Below are 18,271 nucleotides of genomic sequence, written 5' to 3' on the forward strand. Positions count from 1 at the left end.
TACTTCCATTTTATGCTACTTTGTGCTTCAAATGGAAGTAGGCTACTGGTTAAACAGAGCTCATTTTATTTGGGGAGCTGAACCTTTTAGATGGCTACTACGACAGTGCCATTGGCCCCCTCTCAAGAGACCTTGTTGTCCTTTTTGCAGGGGATCTAAGGTTTCAAAAGCAGATCAGCTCAGAACTAGTTTCTTTAAACTGTGACTGCTTGATAAGGTAAAGGCTTTACACGCCTGCCGACCGAAAGAAACGGCTTGACCACATTAGACCTGTTCTTGCTTCTTTGCACTGTCTTCCTGTTCATTTCAGGATCCAATTCAAGGTTTTACTTATTGTTTTTAACAACAGTGTAAACTGTAGCACCTTACTATTTATCTGAGTTCTTAAGCCACATAAGAGCACTAAGGTCTGCAGCTGCTCCTTGCAGTACCCAGGTACTGACTCGGGAGACAGGGCTTCTCAGTCGTTGCCCCAAAGCTGTGGAACAGCCTGCCTGTTCAGGTTAGAGCTGCACAGTCAATTGAGCACTTTAAAACACTGTTGAAAACCCATTTCTTCTACCTGGCGTTCAGCCCTAGCTAGGCAAACTATTTTTGTTTTACTTTATTAATGCTGTTACGTTATTGTTGCTTTTATTGTATTTCTTTTCTTTTTGCCTATTTTTTACCTGTGTAAAAATACATATTGATTGCCGATCTGGAAAGCACTTTATTGGTTGTTATAAATAAACTTCAGTTGACACAAGTAGTAGAGTAGTAGGAGGGGTTTCAATGATGGCAACATATGGGATCGGGAGAGAAGAGGGAGGGAACTATATTCAATCCAGGAACAAATCGGGATTAGGAGAAGGTCCTAACAAGACAGGACATAGTCATTAAAATGGGAACCAAAAAACATGGGGAAACAGACTGAACATTGTGAAAGGTGTGCGGAAGAGGAAACGATACAGCATATACTTCTGATTTGCAGGAAACATCTGAGAGGAGAATTGTGATGGAGAAAATGAGGAGACGGGGGGTTTCTGTATCAAAAATCCAAGATTTACTACATTGTGGGGAAAGTGGGCCTAGCAGAGAATGCCTGCTTAACTACCTGAGAAGAACCAGACTTATAAGAAGAATATGGATTTCTACCAATCAAGCTCATCCACACCTTTATATCTTCCTGTCTAGACTACTGCAACTCCCTATTCTGGGATCTGTCAGTCATCCCTGTCCCGCCTGCAACTGGTCCAGAACGCCGCAGCCAGGCTCCCTGGAAGAGGCCATATTACCCCCATTCTGGCCTCTCTTCACAGGCTGCCAGCGCGCTTCAGAATTGATTTTAAACTGGTCCTGTTTGTGTATAAAGCCTGTAAATAGACAGGGCTTGTCCTATGTTGCAGAACCTCCTAATCCCGTATTCCAGCTCCAGGCCCCTCAGGTCGGCTAACATGGGGCTCCTGGTGGTCCCTCGCTCCAAACGTAAACTCAAGGGCGTCCTTGCCTCTTCTATTGCAGCCCAAAGACTGTGGAACAGCATCCACCTCCCCATCAGATCTACCCCCTCTATTGACTGCTTTAAATCCAGGCTATGAGCCGATCTGTGTGTAAATTAATGTTTAAATGTCAGCATTTATTTCATGATAAAGGTTGTGTTGGCTAACTGATGTGTTCTGTGCAGCACTTTGGTCAACGTGGGTTGTTTTTAAATGTGCTTTATAAATAAATGTGTTTGATTGATTTATTCATACGAACAATACAAATTGTAGGAAGTAAATTACACCGCAAGATGGCAGTAATGCAACATGTAAGCACCCCCTAAAAACAAAAGAAGAAGGAAGATAACAATAAGAAGACATGCATAAGGGAAAACATTCCACACAGACATCAGTGTGTCGGAAATAGCTCATTTGTATTACTAGGGACACTAATAACTGCAGTGGAAATAGACAGAACATCGAGGGTGTAAAAGAGAGTGTATTGAGTATCCTGCATGAGCGGTGATATTGTGGGCGTGTCCACACACTTGCCTTTAACAATTTGGAGAAAGAGCTCTGCTTTGCGCACGAGCCCAGCGTTTGATTTGACATGTAACCAAATAAAGCAATGGCACAGCGTAGAAGTAGCACAGAAGAAGCCCTGGCGTTAGAATTGGAGAGTGATCATGACGTGTGTTATTTAAGGCAGTGGTAATTATCAGGCTATTGCCTCGTGCACCCTTTGAGCTGGTCGCCATTCTGTAAGTAGCCCCTCTCATTCATCTGTGATAATTGGCCTACACTTTTTTAAATGTATTAAACCCTTTGTAATCGTATTTAACCCCACTGCTCCTAAATGAAAATCACTTGTATAAATCACCCTTAGTACTTAGTATATCTGACATTTACACTTATTCTCAGTGAAAAATCCAATGGGCGTCACATTGTTTTGAAAAGTGGTGGGGACACTTTTTTGAGATAAAGATCAAACTGCATTATCCCCCACCTTTTTATTTTATTTTTTTGAATACACACTAGTTTCCCTATTTGTCAGAAACACCTGTAGACACAGGATTCACAGAGTCAGGCTACACACTATTGTGGCAGGAGCCATTATATGTGTGGGAAAAGTTATTGAGGAAGCCAATAATCTCTGCCTTTTTTAGGAGAATTGCACATGCTTGTTCTCCACGCCGACACACATACCTGCAAACTGACATGTTGTGAAAAGGTGTCTGTAATTCTGGTACTCTGATAAGAAAATAATATCAAACACTGCTGCTATTGGGCCCAAACAGTTAAGTATGAACAACAACATTGTTATTTTCTGTATGAATGGAAGACAAGTTATTTATCTTAGGCTATCATGCTTGATCGAGTGCTCAAAGTGTTAGTAGTGTGTGTGAAGCAATAATTCCATCTGAAATTTCAAACTCTCAATATTTCTACTGATTTTCTTTATTTTACAGTTATGAAAAGCACCAGGCGTCTGAACCGCTCATCACCTCTGCAGCTGGAGAGCATGACAGCCCTTCTGATTCCTCTTCAAGTGAAACTCATCCACAGAATGGGAGGGGCCTCGGTCATGGGAAACTAAGAGCGATTTTGCATACTCCACCACGCAACAGGACACAGGGATCTGGGCAGGAATCAAGAGGCCGGACCAGAACACCACCCCGAACCAGATCTCCCATCTCGGCAGGCTACCACTATAAACCAGCAACTCCTGTTAAGTTCTGGAAGACCGCGGCAGATCCTGATGTCCATCCTTTGCCTAAAAGGTTTCTCCCAACCAGACCCCCTGGACATCAACTCAACCCAGGTTCTGTATACACCACTGGAACTTTTCAAGCAGTTTTTCAGCAATAGTGCAGTTCTAAAGATATGCTCAAACACAAACAAACAAGCTGCTAAAAACATTGCTGGAGGAGAGAAATATAAATGGACAGAGCTCACCGTCCAGGAGTTTCTCCAATATGTGGGACTGACCTTCTTTTTCGCACTGGTTGAAACTGAATGACATCAACGACGTGTGCAGTTTCCAGCCAACATCATGCCGCGGGACAGGTACCGGGTGATATCCTGGAACATTAATTTGAGCGATCCTGAGGAGGATTTTGAGAACGACAGGAAGAAGGGGACACCGGAGCACAACGCTTGTTCAGACTGAAGCCTCTTATAGACAACATCAAAACAGCCTGCAAAGCCTTTTACCATCCTCGGCAGAGCCTGTCCATTGATGAGAGGATGTTGGCCACCCAGGCTCATACCGGGATGGTTATCATCTTTATACAGACACATTTTATACCAGTCCCAAACTTTTCAAAGATCTGTATGCCCTTGGTATTGGTGCATGTGGCGCATATAGGGACACAGAGAAACAGTCTTTCTGGAAAACAGATCACAGAGGCTCTATCAAGTAGATCCGCAAGAACCCGGTGGCTTTCATGAAGTGGATGGACACGCGGGAGGTCCCCGTCTGCTCCACAATACATAACGCGTTTGCTGGAAACACCGTGCAGGGGAGAGTGAAGTCTCGGGACGGCAGCTAGACCTCTCAATCAATCACATGCCCCACGCCCGTGGTGGACTACAACAAAAACATGGGAGGTGACGATTTATCCGACCAGCTCATTCAATACTACACCGCACACCACAAGACGGCTGGTACAAGACACTGTTCCTTCACTTTCTGGACATCGCAGCGACAAATAGCTATATTCTTCACTGTGAACTCTGCTCGGAGAAGAAGGAGCAGCATTATGCAAACCGGGCTTTTCTGATAGAGCTGACAGCCCAGTTGTGTGGGGTCACTTTTGCTGTCGCTCCAACTAGGTCTGTCACTGGACACCTACCAGTGGCCATCTGTAAAGGGACTGATAAAGCAAAAGGTCATCAGCTGGACGAAAGACCTGTATCCATTGTAGGCAGACAAGGCAGGCCAGTCAGTCCACCCCCTTGAAGTGTAAGGAGTGTGACGTGGCCCTCTGCCTTATACCTGACAGAAACTGCTTTGAAGCATGGCACAGCTAACCTCGTTGAAATAATAACGGCATCCCTTTTTCTTGTAAATATTGTAAATACATATAGATTTAAACTACTTTTCACGGTTGGGCTTTGAATACATTTCTGAGTGATAACATTTTTGTCTTGTCTCTTTGTTTATAGCTGCCATGTGAGACATTCTTCAGACAACTGTTGCTAACATGTTTTACCACTCATTATTTAATGGCTAAAAAGAACACATGATGTTTTGGGAAAGCATAACATACAACCACATATTGACAGGATCAGGTAATACTGAATGAAATGTATAAGTTAATACCAATATGTTTGTTTGTGTTACAGCAGAGTTTTTGAAAAGCAGGCACAAAGAGCTTTGTTACCTTACATTGATTTTATTTAGAAAACAGGATGCCTGTTTCTTTACATCTTTTTCCAGCCTTTCCAACAACAGTTCTATAAAAACATGGACATAATCTTCTTCTTCTTGTGTGGTCCGATGATCATTACCATAAGCGTGTTGAAGTATCTGTGAGACGATGTTCAACAATAAAAAGCATGGAATTCACTTAAATACAACTGACATAGGATGATTCATGTCATGCCGAGCTAAGGTATTCCCAACATTGAAAACTGCATTTCCGACCAAAACAACGGAATTCTTTCAGGATCCACGTCCCGCAACAGTAATGTCCAAAGACAGCATGCACACGGCCCCAACCAACGTTAACTTCTCATTTCCTCTTGCTTGCTCTCTTCCCCTCTCCTTTCTTTGGCTTCCCTTTTCCTCTCAGTTTCCTCAGGCGACGCATCTCCTCCTTGAAGTCTTCATGCTCGTCTCTGAGAAGGAAGAGCACACATTTTAGCTAAGCTTTCATTAAGATTACTGAGTATTGGGTCCAGTAAAACACTTAAATTTGTTCTGATCACTCATCCATAGACGTGTCATTTTCAAATCCTTCCAGCAGCCCTAAAGGGACAACATGCCCACATCTGGTAGGCCTTACATTTTAAATTTAAGCAGGAAGCATTGTTTTTTTATTGGCTAATCTACATGGTTAAATGCTAGTTAGACGCAATTGTATTATTTGCCCAAATCGGAAAACTATTGAAAATGTTTAAAGTGTGGTGTCTTTACTAGGAGATTTTATGTTTCCAAAGTAGGCGTACCTGAACAGTCCCATGAACCGGAGCTTCTGGGTCATGGAGTAGTATATTTTGTGCTGTGGGTACCAGTCATACACCTCCTTCCTCTGTGCCATGGGAGGCTCCTGGAACAGCTGCACCACCTTCAGTGATCTGGAGTCAGTCGGACGCACGACCTCCCCGAAAATCTGTGCGCTCAGTCTGGCCATGCGCACGGCATAGCTGGACAAACTGGCCATGACTGCTGAAAAAAGCAGAGAGAAGACTTCAAACCGGAGACTGGTAGAAAATATTCTTTGGTTCAAGCTTTTCAAATGTCATGTCATGTTGGCTATTAGAAAAGCATTGACATAATTTTTTTTAATAAAATGATTTTATATATATATATAAAATATATATACACATATTCATATATACACTATTTATTAAATTGTGATCTATAGCATTATTATTGTATCAATATAGTATACATTTCTAACCTATAGTTAGCACATAGTAAATAGTAAAAATACGAGCTGTGACTGGTGTTATACTGTGACCAACAACAGTCCTTAACCTCCTAATTTTAAAGCAATTAATTATATATTCAATATGTTTCAACCACCTATCCCCTGCTCAAATTTAAAAACGAAAAAATTGATTTCCTTTTTTGCTTCAGTACTGCATTAAATCGGGAATATTGAACATTATTTTGTGTACCTATTGTGGTAAAATCACTTGGAAAGTACCAATGCAAAACGGATGTTTTTACAATGAACAAGTAGGCTATGCATCTCCCCAACGTAGTACTCGTGATCTACAGTATAAAAAGCGTACATCCTGTCAGTCTATTGCATGTTTAAAGAACCGCACTGACTAAACACTGTAAGTTCATGTCAGTGGATATGTGTTTAGAAGTGTACTGGTTGTATTTAAGCAAGAAACCTTGATGAAACCCCCCTGGTCCCCTGTAACAACACGATGAATAACATCACTTCACGTGTCCAGTTAGTCTTCTTAACAGTGATAACATGGTCTCTTACCTGAAGCCTGTGCGGAAGTAAAACCTTTGTAGTGTGAAACACCCTCCTAGTAAAACGAACCAAACTCTAGTTGAATGGCAGTAGTAGTTAAGTTTACTGAGGTTTAGCTAGCATTAACCTTCACACGCCAAACTGCCATCACAAACTCTACTGCGCATGAATCATTTTCCGTGAAGCTGATTGGTTGGTTGCATTCCTTTCCGGTTTGATGGTAAAGTGGTGATTTTAACCTCCAACCTTATACATAATTAATAAAATACAGATATATGAGTCAAAAGGCCGTAGATAAACGTAACGTACAGCGTAACTAGTCAATGCAGATAGTCTGTCCTTATTGATGAAGTCTTATAAATATCGTATGCAAATAGCAGTTGTTCCGTCCTCCTAAAGGTTCCGACAGGTGGAATACCTTTTACTCAAAGTTCCAGTTCCAGTTATTTCTTAATTGCACGCCAGTTAGTGAATCGTTGGCTTTGTGTCATTATCTTATATATTGTGTCATTATCTTATATATTACACAATAAATGTTGGGATAATGTGGTGTTATTTTGCTGTATGTGTGTTAATGTGAAATGTTATTGCAGCCCTATGGGCGAGATGACGCAATTAAGGTACGACAGGTAAAGCAACCTAGCATAAGATATTTGTTAACAACGTGCTATGCCAAATAAAGACTCACGTTAACTATAGTTGAACTCACGTGTATTAATTAAATAACACGACAGATAATTCAAAAAATGTCATGCATTTTGTCATTTGCATCATGCATTCTTCAAACCTTTCACATTTTAAATCATGTTCAGAAATTGCTGTGAGAAAGTAAATCTCATCTGATAATGTAGTAAGGTGTATTCCTTATTGCATGGATCATCCATTGACCGTGAACGGAGTTTGTAGTGTACATCAAATGTCTATTTGTATATTACAGTTACCATTTAATAACAGAGGAGGGCGCCAGATATGAAGAAACAGAAAACTGCTACCATAGATTTTTCTAGACATTTTATAAACTTCACCTGCACACCAGGGTTATGCTGTCTGACATGAAACACAGTAAATATATGGGCAATGAGCACATCGTTTCTCAGGGGACTTTTCTGCTGTTGGGTTACACAACAGCAGCTTTTAATTAAATAAGCCTTAATGTTATTTCTAAGCATTTGTGCCCAGTGGCCCATTATGTCATTTTATAACAGTGTGAAGTTTGTCTAGGGATTCGATTTGGATAATTGCTGTTGGGTATCAATATGCTACAGAAAGGCCAGGGGTCATTAAAGCGAATCATTTATTTATTTTTGGCCACGTGGGGCAGCAAAACAAGAGGTAAAGGCTAGTATAATTTCACCTCATAAAGTTGCTATAGTGAACATGTTTGCAAACAGTAGCTCATTTACATGTTGCATTCTGGGGTTATACATTTCTTTTTTTCATTCTATTAAAAATGTTGAGGCACTATAATATAGTGCCTCAACATTTATTAAAGGTCAATAAAAGTGCTGTTCAAAAAGGAATCAAGTTTTCTAAGACTTCAAATTGCAAATGAAGGCAAAGGAAAACCTTAATAGTTCTGGTAAAAGCAGCACAATAAAACTATAATAAATAGTTGTACTTATAGTTAAGTTAAGGTAAACGCAGTTTGAAATCTAAGTGTGTAAGAAAAAAACAATAACAATCATTTATTCAGCATAGGGCCCTAAAAAGTCTGAGGCCAGCACTGCTCTAAAAAGGTGTGTTTTTATATATAAAAGTAGCTAGAATCTAGCTAAGTGGCTAGTAACTAGCACTTTAGCTTGTAGGCTAAGTGTTGAATAAATGTAGTGGCTACAACATTTGCCTTCGAGTTTGAAAGAATTCATGGTAGAAGTTGCCTACATGTGAGCACAAGTAGCTTACTGCATGTCAAAATCAAAATGAGTAAATGAATCCCACTTTGTTTAAATTCTACCACTGCTAGTTTGTTTAATCAAATCTCATGTAGCATGTAAGCTAACTCGGTGCACCTCCAGACAGCTGCCCGTTGATTGGTCCACGAACAGGCCGTCATCCTATCAGACGTGCTGGGGATGCTGACTGATCCCTCTCCCCTCTCCTGCTGATGGACTGCGGTCTGCATGGGCTCAATTTGGATAGACCAGGTAGGCTATATCTAAGCGGTTCCCGTCATGTAAGTCATATGATTCTGCTGATTTAGTAGACTATGCCATTGTATTGTAAATAGGCTTCAGCTAAATCCTGCTCCAAGATTTTCTCTTGCAGTTTCTAAAGCTACCCCCGTGTTTGTCCATCGTTTCATTTAGTGACGGTTTTGCAGTGAGGGTGCATTTGGTATTAATTATAATATGCTTGACTAGGCTCGAATGCTGTGCTTATGTGTTTGTTGGTGTCGCCTTGTTTAGACGGATGGATGCTGAAGATGATATGAGATAAGCGTCCTGACTCCGCCGAGCTGCTGCAAAGCCACGCAGGAAGAGACGTTGTCACTGCGAAGCCCACACCACCGGAATACAAGGAATAAACTGTTTCTGTCAGTCAATGAGGTTTGCCTTCTCTTTCCACACCTCGATCATGGCCCTGCTCTCCAGAGGTGATGTGAGCTGAAGTCGCGGAGAAGCCGCAGAGGAGCTGTCCGTCTGTCGAGGTGCTGATGCGGCTGTGACAGCATGGCTGCCGGGAAGTTGCTGCTCTACGCCGGGCTCTCTCTTTCTCTCTGCGCCCTGGGCATGCTGGCTGTGGCGATGTGCTCCGACCACTGGTACGAGACCGACGCCAGGAGATACAGGGAGCGGTGCCGAAGCTTTTCCAGCCGCCGCAAGGACCCGGGCTTCATCTACATCCCCAACAACAGCCTGCCGCTGCGGGCCAGCCGGAGCAGTCTGCCCCGCTGGGAGGAGAAGCTGCTGCTGGCCCGGAACCGGCGGCAGCTGTTCGCCATGAGCGCCGCGGATGAGTGCAGCAGGCAGTACAACTCAACAAACATGGGGCTGTGGAGGAAATGCCATCGACTGGGCTTCGACCAAGAAATCGAAGACCTCATCCGGAAAGGTAAGACTGAATGAAACATACAGCTAAAGGGTTATTGTTGCAGACACAACGGTGTGCATTTCAGACACAAACAGAGTAAGGATGTGACATCTATCAAGGAAATGAACTAGTAGATCTGTGGTGATTGATTATTTGACCAAACAGCGAACACGGGCATCAAGCTATTTTATTGATTGTATAAAAACTAATGTTTGTCCATAGCTGTCTATGTGTGTACGTTGGTATGAACGCCCTGTGGTATTTAAGCATACAGACTGCTTGTGCTCATGCTATGTTGCAGGAAAGGGGTGTATGTTAATTGTGACGCCTGATAAAAGTAGCCTACGTGGCAGGTCTGACCTTATTGTAGAAGTGATGCTCATTTGACCCTACAAGTGCAAGTAATGACATAATCATTTCAGGGTGTGGGCTTGTAACTCAAGGTTGTTTCCTTTAATACGTCCTACATTGTCCATCAAGAGTTAGTTGATTTCTAGAGGCTGACTCACATAGGTCTCAATCTATACAGCCCTGTGGCTGTAATCACTTCACCAAAAAGGAGATGGTTGGAATAAAGTGAGCCCTCATTTCTCCCAGCACTCTGACATGTGTAGCCTATAGTATTCTTAATAGTGGACTAATCCAAACTTCACACAGATCAGTGTAGGAATGTGCACAATACACACAGTATTGCAGTGTTAAAACTAGATTTCTGACACAGAACAGGGTTTAGGGGCTGTTTTTTTATCAGGTAAAATACACAACACCTTCTGTTTGCATTTTTTTTAAATGTAAAGAATTGATTTATAATGTTTAATATTGTTGTACTGTGCTAACACCTTTACTTTCCTCGTAGAGTCTTATTTATACTTGGTTTTTGAGATAGTAACTGATAGTGGGGAATAAAAAGTCTGGTTAATATAGATTATATTTAACTAGGACTTTTTAAAAACCTACACTCAAAAAACCAAACATGATGGACTTCTTAGATTTGTCATCATCATCATCATCATCATCATTAAATTATTGATCTCTATTATGTTCTCCTTATGGCCATGATACATTTAAAGCCTGGTCAATCAAGTGATCTTTGGTAGTCAAACAATAAATAGTTGACACTGTTTGGATTACATCGGATTCATTTGTGTTGTTTTAATGTTTTGGCTGATGGTTCAACAAAAGAAAGCGGTCATAAGAAAAAAAAACAACCGTTAATTTTTTTATTACATTTTCTAAAATAAACATTTAATCCTGTGGTTCCCAACATTTCAGGAAACATGATCAAATGTTACTCAGTTGAGCCAGGATATGAGGGGTCTTACCAATCGCAGTACGAAACATGGTTTAATCTATTGTTCAAATGTCCATAAATCCTTGAGTTCATTCAAACAACCACCGTGGTTCCTGTGTTCCTGACCAAAGTTAAAAGTAATCATATAATCTGAACACAAATTCTAGTTTCTATTTGTGCTCCCGGTGCTACACGGACTTGTTGTGTGTGAAAAGACAGACATGTTTCTGATGGAGGTTGCTGGATGAGGCGAGGGTGTGTGTGTGTGTGCTCTTTTTGAATAAGTGTGTGTGTGTGCTGCAGCTGTGTCTTCCTTTGAGGACGCCTCAATGGTCTTGATGGCCTACCATCTGCAGTAATGGGCAGCCCACAGTGAGTGTGCTCAGTGATCAGATGAATGCCTCCATAGAGGGGTTTGATCTGTTCCAGCTCTCAGCTCCATCAGCATGGAAAAGTACAGCGCGGTTTGTGATCATGATGCATTTGACAATAACTTCACCTTGATGGGTCAATAAGGATGGAGCGGTGGAGATTATTTATGTGTGCAATAGTGGAATCAACGCAGGCTTACAGCTCACTTTGAGCTAAAGTGACTTCCAGAAGCCATCCACAACATCAATTACACTTATTAGCACCATTACTGTTACTATAACTACTATACTACTATATCTGCTCACTACTAACACACACCCTAACACTTCTACTTCTATTGCTACTAATACTGCTACTGTTCCTGCTACTTGTACTGCTCATGTTCCTTCTTCTATATCTACTGCTGTGACTGCCACTGTTTCTACTTACACTGCTAGTGCCTTTACAAATATGTAGCACATATTTAAGGTTCATTGTAATCTAAAATAGACAATAAAAACATTTCCCATTACCAGTATGATTATACATTTTCTTCCTGATGATGTTCAACACGCTGTGACACTACATGATTTCGTCACCATGCAGTTATATCAACACAACAACCGCGCAAACAACCATGTCAACAATCAGTCCATATCCACGGTTTAACTGGTTGATAAACAAAGAGCGGAAGTGTTAAGAAAAAAATCTTCTACACATCATTTGAGCTAAACTTAGGTCAATTAACGTGACGTAAAATCATAGCTAGAGACATTTTGCTATCATGGCTAACTGCCAGTGAAATCTATCTTAAGTTAGATGAGGTAAAGCATTAATATGTTAGAACATTTCACCAACTCAACAATTTGCTTGTTAAACACTAAAAACAAACAGTGTTAAAATCTGCAACGGGCTTCTGTTTGGAACCATTGGTCGCTCAACGGCATGGCTTTTCCGATTTCAATAGGTCTATGTGAGTGTCGTTATTCTCTTTGGAAATGGATCCGGTCTTGTTCAACGTCACAATTGCAGTGTTAGTAAACAGCGATAGTTTCTTTCTATTGACTATTTAATCACTCTTTCAAACTCTCTAAATAGATTTACTCATTATTGGAGCAACAGAAAGAATAACAGTGACGGTTTTTATGAGATTTATGGTTTTGTTTGCTTTTGAAAGAGGTGTGTTTAACGGCAATCAGCAAGGTCCATTGCTGTTGTCTGACGGTTTTAAGGAGAGCATATTAAGTATATGTTTTGTATGTTGATTCATTATAATAATTGTCTAAATCTTTGTTGATTTAATTTGTTAAATATTTCCTTAAACGCTTGTCATCATAGCATTGAGTCAGATATTCCTCCCAGGAACGAATGCCAAATGTAACCTTTCCCTCTGAAAACAAAAGCCAGATTTAGTGGGTTATTTAATCAAGTTGGCAACTGGAAATTGAAAACCTTTCAACCCAATCCAAATGTGCACGGTGACTTTCAGTGACATATAACATTATGAGCCTTGTCTACTGTTAACATGTGTTGCAGAAAGAACATAATACTAATTTTTAAAGGATTTTGGGAGGTCAAAGGTCACCGCAAAGCCTTCCCCGCCACATGCTGTTTCACTTTTATCCATTTTAATCTCCACTGTCAAATCATAGCTTTACTAACGGTATGTTCTCTGTTTCTACATCCACTTACCGGCCCGATTCCGCCTTTTCATAATGACTCTTCTGTCTTACCGTTTATGTAGAAATGACAGAGAGTAATTCAACATCTGTTTGAATAAGATAATGCTGTTTTTATATAAATACACCGACACTCGTTCCTGTATGTGAGGGATGATTCATAATCCAAAAGCCCCTGATTATATCTCCGTGTGCAGATCAATCCTGATTTTCATATACCTTTTATATTTGACAATTCTGATACTTCAAACTCCCCGTTCTCGTACATCCATCTAGCAACAGACAGATTTATAGAAGCTAGTGGGGGAGGGGGAGAAGCCCTGGACTTTATTTCAGACCACCAGTTACAGTTTGAGGAGTTGTGTGTTTTTAAATGTAGATTGGGGGATAGAAGATGACCATAATGATGTCAACTCATCCCATATGCAGACAACCAATCACACTGGATTGTGCCTGTATCTGATGAGCTACACTAGGGGACATTTCCCTTTACTCCCAAGAACACATGGTTGTTTTTAACTCAATCCCAAATACACAGTCCTTCCCAATACTCATTTTGGCAATAGGGCCTGGCTCAATTCGTGGCATTTGCATTACCTTCCGAGGCATTTGCGGCGAGGCATCTGCGGCAAGTAGTGGCATCTGCGGCTGCAGGGTGACAAATTCAGCGCCCAAGGCAGTGGGAATGCTTGCACTGTGAGGAGCTTCTGCTGCAGGATTTCCGCCCCATGTAGTGAGTATTTTCAGGATTCCAACATTCAGAGTGCATTTAAGACTTCTGAAAACTTTGCTGGGAGAAATGTTTGCCGCAGATGCTTCGGAAAGAAGTGGCATCTGCAGCTGCAACCGGAAGTACTTGCCACTGCTTGCAAATGCCACGAAATGGGCTTTGCTCTCTCTCCATGTTTGGAGCACTAAATGTGGATTTATCCGACACTAAAAATTGTTCCCAATAAATGAAGTTTAACCTTCCGTGAGACTATGTTTTCTACACGGGCCAGCAGTAATAGGACATACTGAGCCTTAAAAATGTTTATATTTGTGAGGCGAGATTTACGTCCCCGATGGATCAAATGGTCTGAAAGCTGGGAGCCATTTTTACAGACATTTTGATAACAAGAGACATACAAAACTCATATAGCCATGTTTCCCACAATGGACAAATGGCTCTGGATTTACTCGCTTATTACAGTGTAAAATATTACTATGTACAATGTTGAGCTTCTCTTCCACACTTCAGAGACAGCTATTGACAGCTATATCTCTTACCAGGCATTACATTACATGGCAGCTATAGTTTTAAATGACTTTTCTTCAGTTTAGAGTATTTATACTGTTGTTGCTATTCGAATGCTTCTTTCTGTATATTAGGTTACATAAAGATCAGTATATATGTACTATAGTACATATATTTGAGCTGCAACGATAAATCAACTAATTGAGAAGTTGATCAATTGACATATAAGCGACAAGTTATTGATAATTGATTGACATTATTTGTTAAGTGTTTCCTCTTTTATATATTTCCTGCTTTTTCTATATTTGAGGTTTTTGGCTGATGTAACAAGACATTCAACACAAGTGTTTACTTTTTTCATTAATTAAAAAAACAATTATATTATATAAACAGATAATTCAACAGTGAAATAATCATTAGTTGCAGTCAACCCATATACTATAGAGTTAATATACAACATATCTGAACATATTGATATTATCACAGTAACGATACTATAGTAGCAGTTCAAAGGGACCCAAAAGGATCTGGATATATACTGAGTTGACCTGCATATTATTTTGTGCAGTCATCCCCTCCTCTAAATAGGTCACTGCCATACCAGCGTCTAATAATTGTTGTTGATTCACCTCATAATCTGAGCAGTTGGCATATGGCAGGGGTTTCTGATGCTGTGGCACGGGTACGATATGTGACCTCCTGCTGTGGGAGCAGCACGCTGACTCGCGTTCTGTCTGTCACAAAGTACAAACCTCCTGGAGAGAGAAAGGGAAAGATAAAACAGCAGCAGAGACATCCGGCTACAAAGTAGTTAGGGATCGAGGATGAGGTGAGCCAAGTATCGCTGTGGCGACGTGGATGTCAGAGAGAAGAGGATTACATAGAGAGAACGGGGTGGGGGTTCGAGGTCTACTCATCTTACGCCATCTGTTGTCGCTGTTTGAGGAAAAGGCCTTTCAGGTCCCAAACAAGACACATTCACAGTCCTGTTTAGGCAGAAAGAGCAGGGAGAGGCTCCAGATTGGATTACCTCGCTCCCCAGGGGCAACGCATCGTGGGGAGGGTTCAATTAGACACTACGGGAGTCTAAAGGTGCCTCATAGGTGCCCTGCCAATACGCCAGCTGCCAAAGCTGCTCATTTAATATACACATGGTAGTGGTGAAGGGCCACGGGGCAGCTGCTTTCACTTCTAGATGACCGGATGGGGGATGATTATTAGGGGGAGTAAGCTGGAATTGAAGATCAGCTTTCGATCTTCAATTCCAGTGACAACATTGTGATGAAAATAATGTTTGTAAACCAACAGACTATATTGTGCTGTAGATGTTTTACAATTATTGTTATCGTGCCATGCCAAACATAAGGGATGACACATTTACACAAATACTCTTTTTTCACAGTCAGCTTCAGCTTGGGCTGGGGCTTCATCGCTACTGCATGCTAGCAGCGTAAAGCTACTTTAGTTGATGCTAGCATTATGGATTTTATCTAATTAAAAACAAATGTACAAATTATTCTTAAGCTTATTAAAGCTAACCAAAATCCCTCAATGTTTGTCTTAATGTCAGTGTCTTACTATGTTCAAGGCTGTGACCTATGCAGCAAACTAAGGAGGGCAGCTAGTTAACGTTAGCTGTTAGCTGTTAGCAGCAGGTGGGCATTGCATCATGCTTGCTAAAAGTAAAAAAACAGAGCTAACCGTTCCATTTAGTTAAATATGATACAGTTGTGCCCTTTTCAGTAAATAATGTGTTTGGGAAAAGTATAACATTATTGTGATGTGTTCAAATGTTATCTTGTAAAATTTCCTTATGTCATGACATTTAAATATACAGTTGTTTGAAGGTTATTATATTGGGAATTCTGACCTTTCCAACATTGTGTATATTTTATATATATACAGTGGGGCAAAAAAGTATTTAGTCAGCCACCAATTGTGCAAGTTCTCCCATTTAAAAAGATGAGAGAGGCCTGTAATTTTTTATCATAGGTATACCTCAACTATGAGAGACAGAATGAGAAAAAAAAAATCCAGAAAATCACATTGTAGGATTTTTAAAGAATTTATTTCAAATGATTGTGGAAAATAAGTATTTGGTCAATAACAAAAGTTCATCTCAATACTTTGTTATATACCCTTTGTTGGCAATGACAGAGGTCAAACGTTTTCTGTAAGTCTTCACAAGGTTTTCACACACTGTTGCTGGTATTTTGGCCCATTCCTCCATGCAGATCTCCTCTAAAGCAGTGATGTTTTGGGGCTGTCGCTGGGCAACACGGACTTTCAACTCCCTCCAAACATTTTCTATGGGGTTGAGATCTGGAGACTGGCTAGGCCACTCCAGGACCTTGAAATGCTTCTTACGGAGCCACTCTTTCGTTGCCCTGGCGGTGTGTTTGGGATCATTGTCATGCTGAAAGATCCAGCCACGCTTCATCTTCAGTGCCCTTGCTGATGGAAGGAGGTTTTCACTCAAAATCTCACGATACATGGCCCCATTCATTCTTTCCTTTACACGGATCAGTCGTCCTGGTCCCTTTGCAGAAAAACAGCCCCAAAGCATGATGTTTCCACCCCCATGCTTCACAGTAGGTATGGTGTTCTTTGGATGCAACTCTGCATTCTTTCTCCTCCAAACACGACGAGTTGAGTTTTTACCAAAAAGTTCTATTTTGGTTTCATCTGACCATATGACATTCTCCCAATCCTCTTCTGGATCATCCAAATGCCCTCTAGCAAACTTCAGACGGGCCTGGACATGTACTGGCTTAAGCAGGGGGACACGTCTGGAACTGTAGGATTTAAGTCCCTGGCGGCGTAGTGTGTTACTGATGGTAGCCTCTGTTACTTTGGTCCCAGCTCTCTGCAGGTCATTCACTAGGTCCCCCCGTGTGGTTCTGGGATTTTTGCTCACTGTTCTTGTGATCATTTTGACCCCACGGGGTGAGATCTTGCGTGGAGCCCCAGATCAAGGGAGATTAGCAGTGGTCTTGTATGTCTTCCATTTTCTAATAATTGCTCCCACAGTTGATTTCTTCACACCAAGCTGCTTTCCTATTGCAGATTCAGTTTTCCCAGCCTGGTGCAGGTCTACAATTTTGTCTCTGGTCTCCTTTGACAGCTCTTTGGTCTTGGCCATAGTGGAATTTGGAGTATGACTGTTTGAGGTTGTGGACAGGTGTCTTTTATACTGATAACGAGTTCAAAAAGGTGCCATTAATACAGGTAACGAGTGGAGGACAGAGGAGCCTCTTAAAGAAGAAGTTGCAGGTCTGTGAGAGCCAGAAATCTTGCTTGTTTGTAGGTGACCAAATACTTATTTTACAGAGGAATTTACCAATGAATTCATTAAAAATCCTACAATGTGATTTCCTGGATTTTTTTTCTCATTTTGTCTCTCATAGTTGAAGTGTACCTATGATAAAAATTACAGGCCTCTCTCATCTTTTTAAATGGGAGAACTTGCACAATTGGTGGCTGACTAAATACTTTTTTGCCCCACTGTATATATTTTTTTTTATGTGGTATCGTATTGGGTATTAGGAATTGTGGAATTTCCGTATTGGTATTGACTTCTCAACTTCTGACGTCCTGACGTTCCTGAAGCAGAAGTATTAGAGAGGGGTTATTTATGTGTGACATGGTTTGTTGTGGCCACAGCAGCAGACACAGGGGTTCTCTAGTCTTCGTGGAAACACTTCAATTATTTAAACATATGTGGCAGCCCTCCTCATTAGTGCCCCTGCAGTCTGCAACCAGATCGAAAAGACAGCCTGACTAAGCCTGTTATGCTGCTCCAGCCATTTATACCTTCTGACTTACACTGACACAGTACATCCAATTATGTATTTTCAATAGGATTCAATGAAGCCATCCACCAAAGTATGATTGCCAAAATATTTACAAAGTATGTCAAAAATGCTGAGTACACCTAAATACTGTAAAACACATTTGCTTTTTGTATTCTAATTCTGATGAAAAATGGAAAAATAAAGTGTAAGCTTAAGGTAAAGCTTACAGGATGAATCTGATGTACGTGTTCAAGACTGTCTTTCTAT

The 18,271-nt window shown here is 40.9% G+C and overlaps 2 protein-coding genes across 5 annotated transcripts in view; one reads left to right on the top strand and one right to left on the bottom strand.

The window, feature by feature from the left end:
* Positions 1–4,838: 4,838 nt before the first annotated feature.
* Positions 4,839–6,807, bottom strand: mrps33 (mitochondrial ribosomal protein S33). Of its 4 annotated transcripts, none has more exons than XM_063905894.1 (4): positions 6,736–6,781; positions 6,632–6,696; positions 5,634–5,853; positions 4,839–5,303 (listed from the first exon to the last, which is right to left on the bottom strand). In XM_063905894.1, exons 3-4 carry the CDS (start codon positions 5,846–5,848, stop codon positions 5,198–5,200), a joined length of 321 nt encoding a protein of 106 aa, XP_063761964.1. In that variant the 5' UTR covers positions 5,849–5,853; positions 6,632–6,696; positions 6,736–6,781; the 3' UTR covers positions 4,839–5,197. The 4 variants fall into 4 exon arrangements, with proteins under 4 accessions (XP_063761964.1, XP_063761965.1, XP_063761963.1 ...); XM_063905895.1 differs by having other exon boundaries at positions 5,634–5,850; positions 6,736–6,754; XM_063905893.1 differs by having other exon boundaries at positions 5,634–5,850; positions 6,632–6,807.
* A 1,907-nt stretch (positions 6,808–8,714) lies between these two features.
* tmem178bb (transmembrane protein 178Bb) overlaps positions 8,715–18,271 on the top strand; it is a 69,959-nt gene continuing 60,402 nt past the window's right edge. Inside the window, exons 1-2 of the mRNA XM_063905896.1 lie at positions 8,715–8,766; positions 9,028–9,673. Coding sequence (XP_063761966.1) covers positions 9,292–9,673 — 382 coding nt within the window. The 5' untranslated portion in view covers positions 8,715–8,766; positions 9,028–9,291. The remainder of the gene's footprint in view (positions 8,767–9,027; positions 9,674–18,271) is intronic.

This window comes from Eleginops maclovinus, chromosome 17 (assembly GCF_036324505.1).
Source record: "Eleginops maclovinus isolate JMC-PN-2008 ecotype Puerto Natales chromosome 17, JC_Emac_rtc_rv5, whole genome shotgun sequence".
Lineage (NCBI taxonomy): Eukaryota > Metazoa > Chordata > Actinopteri > Perciformes > Eleginopidae > Eleginops > Eleginops maclovinus.

Bases quoted from the DNA above. Each gene is read 5' to 3' on its own strand.
- mrps33 (XM_063905893.1), bottom strand. From the start codon at position 5,848: ATGGCCAGTTTGTCCAGCTATGCCGTGCGCATGGCCAGACTGAGCGCA. The intron at 5,304-5,633 runs GTACGCCTACTT...CTTCCTTCTCAG, and splicing joins CGGTTCATGGGACTGTTCAG to AGACGAGCATGAAGACTTCA.